The 6,913-nt window shown below is 24.1% G+C and overlaps 1 protein-coding gene across 1 annotated transcript; it reads left to right on the top strand.

Annotated features, from left to right (window-relative positions):
• Nucleotides 1-949: 949 nt before the first annotated feature.
• Nucleotides 950-4,745, top strand: LOC109607992 (pupal cuticle protein 20-like). The gene is made up of 3 exons (XM_049966380.1): nucleotides 950-961; nucleotides 1,007-1,128; nucleotides 4,102-4,745. The coding sequence occupies exons 1-3, from the start codon at nucleotides 950-952 to the stop codon at nucleotides 4,691-4,693; spliced, it is 726 nt and encodes a 241-aa protein (XP_049822337.1). The 3' UTR covers nucleotides 4,694-4,745.
• Nucleotides 4,746-6,913: the final 2,168 nt, after the last annotated feature.

Raw genomic sequence — 6,913 nt, 5'->3', positions numbered from 1 at the left:
TTGCCATTTAAATAATATTAATATTTTTTAAATAAACTTTTGCTGTGTACTCTCAATAACATTATTCAATTTAATGAAAAAAAAATGAATTTATTTATAAAATACAACATGTTTTTAGAGTCTAATTGCGCACAATAGCAAAATATATTTTATTATTATAAAAATATGTAATTTTTTATTTAGTTTTATATACATTGTGTAAATATAGTTGTTTTTAGACTATATTTTATTAGAATAAAATAAAAATTGTTAATTAATTCGTTTTAAGGTCTAATATAAAAAAACAAATGAATACAAATTGAATATTTTTGAATTTATTTATAAAATAACATGAAATATTAAAAAAACAAACCATAAATTGAACTTGCCACAATCTTTGAATTTGTTCCTGACATCATTTTATAAAATACATAAATTTCAATAATTTGTTATCAGTTTTGCATAAAATTTAAGGGAATTTAAAATTTTTAAATAATTCTCTGAATTAACGTATAAATAAATATTTTAATATAATGAAATATTTTAAAAATGCATAAAACTATTTAATTAATTTTATGAAAATAATAAAATTGTTTGTTAATCGATTTTATCCAATATTTAATTTAGTTAAACATAAATATCCCCTAAATTATTCATTTGATGTTAATGCGGCGTTAATTTATTCGCATGTCCAAAATCGTCCACGATTTACATTTTTTTCTCATTATTATCACTCGGTCGTTATCCAATAGGACGAGGTTTGACAACCTCTGCTCCATTGGAACAGATAAAGATCACACTCATTAAAAATTTGATGAGGAAGGTGGGGATGAATAACACCATCATCTAAATCTAAAAACCATAAAAGTGAATCATTAATGTCGAATTTTACGTTGAAATTCAAAATAGATATATAAGGCAAAGGATGTTGGGGAGACAGCATCATTCGTTTGGATTACCTCAAGACACAATGAAGTTTCTGGTAAGCTACAACTGTAACAAAAAAAAAAAATTGAAAAAAAATTAACTAAACGGTTTTTTGCAGGTACTTGCCGCTTTCGTCGCCTGCGCCTCAGCCGCCAGGGTTGACTTGAACGATGGAAGGTACTACCCCGACAACTCCGGTGCCTACAACAACAACGACGGAAGGTATGAAAAAATACTATTTACACCATACAAATTTTATATTATCCATATTTCCAAAGATAAATGAAATATTTGAATTTTTTATTGATCATTATTTATATATTTTAATATGAATTTCTTGGTTAATAATAATTAATAAATTTCTGATTTTTTACTATTTTAAAATAATAAGGCTTTTATTACATATTACATATGTTCATTTTTAAATTAATTATTGAACGATTATTAACGACTTTTCAATTCTGACAATTTTAAAATATTAAAATTATAAAGATTATTTAAGCCCTACAAATGTTCTTCTCTTTTAAAAGCTATTGTTAACATTACGGTACATATATTCATTTTAAAGTTAATTATTGAAAATTATTTTAATATCAAAATTTAATGTATATTGTTTTATTTTAAACTTTTATTAACTTCAATTTGCCATTTAAAAAGATTTTTTAAGCAATTCGAATGTTTTTCTCTTGTAAAAGATTTTGTTACATATATTCATTTTAAAGTTAATTATTTAAAATTATTTTAATATTAAATTTTAATGTAATTGTTTTATTCTATGCTTTTATTAAAATGTTTAATGAAACTTTTAGACATATTTAAATATATATAAAGGATTTTAAATTTTTTCAATTCACTTCGAATGTTCTCTTTTAAAAGCTTTTGTAATATTATTACTTATATATATATATTGTTTTATTTTAAGCTTTTATTAAAATATTCAATCAAAGTTTTAGACATATTTGAAACCATTTGTAAATAAATATAAAACTTACATATTAACTTCAATATTCCACATTTTAAAATATAAATAATTTTATTAAAGATTTTTTAATTTTTACAATTTTAAAGAATTAAATTTAAAAAGATTCTTTTAAGTACTTGGAATGTTAAATGTTAATGGTAAAATGTCTTTTAAAAGCTTTTGTTACATATTACATATATACATTTTAAAGTTAATTATTGAAAACTATTCTAATATTAAATTTTAATATATTTATTGTTTTATTTTAAGCTTTTATTAAAATATTTAATAAAAGCTCTAAACTTTAATATTCGACATTTTAAAATAAAAATAATTTTATATAGACTTTTCAATTTTTTTAAGCACTTCGAATGTTCTCCTCTTTTAAAAGCTTTTGATACATATTACATATGTTCACTTTAAAGTTAATTATTTAAAATTATTTTAATATGAAAATTTAATGCATATTGTGTGTATTAAGATATTCAATGAAAGTTTTACACATATTTGAAAGTACTTACAAATATACATAGTACCTACATATTAATTTCAGTATTCTACATTTACTAAATTATGAAGATTCTTTATTCTTCTCTTTTAAAAGCTTTTGTTATATAGTATATACATTCTTTTTAAAGTTGATTAAATTTTTATTGTTAAAGTTTAATTGTGCTATTTTAAGCTTTTATTAAGAAATTCAATAAAAATTTTAAATATATTTGAAAATATGTATGAGTATAAATAATACTTTTATATTAATTTCAATATTTCATATTATATTTCAAAATATATTTTAAATCCTTACAATTTTAAAGAATTAAAAAGATTCTTTAGGCACTTCGAATTTTCTTTTCTTTTAAAAGCTTTTGTTGAATATTACATATATTCATTTTAAAGTTAATTATTTAAAATCATTTTAATAATAAATTTTAATGTATATTGTTCTATTTTAAGCTTTTAATTAATGAAAGTTTTAGACATATTTGCATACAATATTCTATATTTTAAAATATAAATAATTTTATATAAAAGTTAAATTTTTACAATTTTAAAATATTAAAATTATAAACATATTTTAAGCACTTCGAATGTTCTTCTCTTTTATATAATTGATATCATATCATATAATGATAAGATATTATAATTCATTTTAAAATTAGTTAATTAAAATAGTATATTAAAACACAAAAAAATTAAAAATATAATTTTAATAAGGAAATTATATCATATTTTAACAATAATTATTAATTTCATATTGATATTAATCCAGTATTTATATCTTGAACAATAATTTTCAGATTTTAGATATTACATTGTACATTTCAAGTAAAATATAAAATAGTTTATAAATTTAGATTAAAATTTAAATATTGCGCATTAATATTTAAAATTATTCTATTTCTTTAAAAACAATTAATTAATATTTAGATGAGCTTGCGTCCTTAAAATATTCATATAAAAATGTCTGCCGGATACCAGATTAAATTTTTTAACGTTCACTATGATCTCCATTGTGTCATAATAATATCATTACAATATATTAGTCGGATTTAATTGCGTGTCTTGAAAAGGTGAAGATCGTAAAGAATCAAAATTGGAATTTTTGACCATTCAAAATATGCCATCTGGAATATTATTTGAATATTTAAGAAGATGTTATGTTTTTTAACTGTTTTGAATTTTTGATTAGGCGACCTTGCGTATGACATTTTCGTATCATCGAACGTTAAACAACATTTAATGGGATTGAATATTGATCAAGTAGATTTTGAACTATATTAATATTTTAATTTATGACTCAATTCGTGTGTTCCATAATTAATAACGATAAAATTAAATAATCAACAGGTTTTATTGACAATAAATAATTTTGCCAACTGACGAATCCACCCACAGTTTGCATAGGATTTTAATGATTTATTATTTGTAACAGGTTGTTATTTACGAAAAGGTTCTTGGTACTTTCACATGTGGGTGGGTTTGTCCAAGTTGCATTTTTGTGGTTTGTTTAGTCATAATGTTTGGAATTTGATGCCACTTCTAAAAAGTTCAAATCTCTAAAACTATTTTATCTAACTGAAGAAGAAGCAATACTCTTAATAATATTATAAATTTAATTAAGAAGGTACGAAAACATTTGAATTTTATTTCGTTTCACCTCTAAAACTTAAGAAATAACTACTAAAACAGTCAAAAGTTTTTCATTGGATTTATTTCATTTTATTTAATTCCAGATACTACCCCGACAACAGTGGTGCCTACGTACCAGACGGTTCCGGCGCCTACGTGCACGACGATGCCGGCTACCGCCACCAAGATGACAAATACAGACACCAAGCTGACAGATTCGGCGGCAACGGCGGCAACGGCGGTGCTTTCGGCGGCAACGGCGGTTTCGGAGCCGGTTCCGGAGCCGGACACTTCCGTCCAGCTGGTGCTGGTGCCGGTGCCGGTGCCGCTTTAGGTGGTGCTGCCAACGCCGGCCGTTATGGAAACGCCAACGGTTTCTACGACAACAGGAACTACGCCATCATCCGTAAAGTAGAAGACGTCCACCCAGACGGTTACCACTACCTGTATGAAACCGAAAACGGTATCTTGGCCGAGGAACAAGGTAAATTGGAACGTGCCGGATCCAAGGATGAAGCCATCAACGCCGGAGGTTTCTTCACCTACACCGGACCCGACAACGTAGTCTACAGGGTTGATTACACCGCCAACGAAGACGGTTTCGTGCCAGTAGCCGAACACATCCCAACCCCACCACCAATCCCAGCTGCCATCGTCAGATCCTTGGAATACCAAAGGGCCGCTGGCAAATTGTAAACGGTGATATAGTCTGTACAAAGTAGTATTTAATAAAGTATTTAATAATAAACATTGCTTTTTAATCATTTTAATATGTTCTACAAAAGTAAAATATAAATTTAATCACTGAACGTAAAATAAAAGTAGATAAGAGATATTAATTTTAAAAATGTACTTTTTACAACAAAATTTAATTTAATGAATCTTATGGTTATTGTACAAATTTAAAAATATTGAATAAAATCAGTATAATAATTTTTAAAAATTATAATGATAAAATATACTTAAAATAAGTAAAAAAATAAAAATTGAATTTATTTCAATTTTTATATTTTATTATAATATTGTATTATAAGAATATTTTAAACATTTGAAAGTATCAGTTAAAAATATATATGTATATGACAATGAATCTTTAATGAGAGTGTTTGATATTTTAAAACTACGTTATTGTTGTTATTAAATTAAATTGTTATATGTTATATGCAAATCATTTTTAAATAATACGTATTATTAAATAACCAAACAACAAATTATGAATTACTATAATTTATCTAATAATTGTAAGTTATTATAAAAATATTTATCAATATACAAATAATATTTTTATATAAATATATTTAAGGTCAAAATTGTATCTTGTTAACAATAGATAGAATAATAATTGATTATCAATTGTTTCTGAAATGGGAAATTAATATTTATTTTTGGGTATTTCCCCCTCTATTTTGAATTACAGCCTCAAAATCGGGATTCGGTAGGAAGATGCTCCATTTCCTCCAAGTTCTTGGGACGATTTGAATGGTCTCTTAATCGTCTCTCAAACATGTTCCAAGTATGTTCAATAGGATTAAGATCAGAATTTTGTTTGATTAAACCGTAATACCAATTGCAATCTCAGCAATTATCTTCCCCAAGATATTACAGAATTGATTCAATACTTATTTGAAAACTCTCTACATTTTCTAATTGTATCTGCGGTTTTCATATACAGCATTGCTCATTTGACAGTGAGACATTCTCATATAAATTTTGTCCGATATTGACAAACTTTTTTTTCCATTTTAAAGCACAAAAACAAAACTTACAGGCAATTTCTTTAGGTTTAAAAAGAAGAAATCATATTAGCAATTTTTTATAACAAATCTACACTCTTGATTTATGCACTCCATGAGATGGGTATATACAAAATTTCACAAAATAATTATGCATATTAATAATTCTGTAGAAAAATTAACATTAAATAATGATATTTTTATGAATTTATTTTTTTTAATCAAGTAGTGTATGGAATATACTCAAAAATAGCACAAATTATCTTATTTTTCAAAAATACTTGAATATTATACTAATAATACTATTCTTTTACTAATACCCAAATTTTATTTGCTTCCGCCATTTTTTTCAAAATTTAGCAATCTCAATTGTTCTGGAGTAATTTCCATACATAATTCACTAATTCATCCACGAACTTCCGACAATTTGAGTTTTAAAAGTATTAGTTAAAGTATAGAATAATTAACATAGTGTATATTATAATTAAAAACAACAAAACACACAAAATTACTCAGAAGGCTTAGATAGTAACTTTGTCTATAAGTAAATATTTATATTTATTTATATATAATAATATGTAAATTGAAAAAAAAGATGTTAAAATGGGCCACACTGTAGATAATATACGCAAATTAAAACAAAAATGAGATTGTTAATTTAGTTCTAATGAAACGACAATAATTTAACCTGTTATACTAATTTACCAGAATAATGAATGAATAGAAACAGTTTGCTACTTTCTTTGAATGTGTTTTTTATATTAAAAATGATAGGTGGTGCGTTGATTTCTTGGATCAGTGTATACTTTATGTTATCTAAAATATGTGAAACAGGTTTCTTTTTTATATAATCAAAATTTAAATTAGTATTATTTTTATTAGTTTCAAAATTGTTGAGACTCTAACTAGATGTCTCTCTAATCTTATCAAGGAAAAAATCTAATATACATAAACAAGTTATTTTTAATAATTATGATTAGACATTAATCAAACTTGTAGTTATTTAATTTATGTGTGCTATTAATACTACTAGCTTCTGAATTTATTTCATAACTATAATTTTACATAAATCTTGATTTATTGATGGCTACATCGTGTTGACGTATTGATAAAATTTATAATATATGAAATATTTATAATTAATGATTTTTTTTTTAATTTACAATAAAACTACTCAAGAAAT

This window comes from Aethina tumida, chromosome 4 (assembly GCF_024364675.1).
Source record: "Aethina tumida isolate Nest 87 chromosome 4, icAetTumi1.1, whole genome shotgun sequence".
NCBI classification, from domain to species: Eukaryota; Metazoa; Arthropoda; class Insecta; order Coleoptera; family Nitidulidae; genus Aethina; species Aethina tumida.
The sequence above is the reverse complement of the archived record's forward strand: the minus strand, read 5'-3'. Positions and strand labels throughout refer to the sequence as shown.

What these genes read in the sequence shown, in the direction of transcription:
- LOC109607992 (XM_049966380.1), top strand. An exon ending in TACAACAACAACGACGGAAG is followed by an intron (nt 1,129 to 4,101) that starts GTATGAAAAAAT and finishes ATTTAATTCCAG; the next exon opens with ATACTACCCCGACAACAGTG.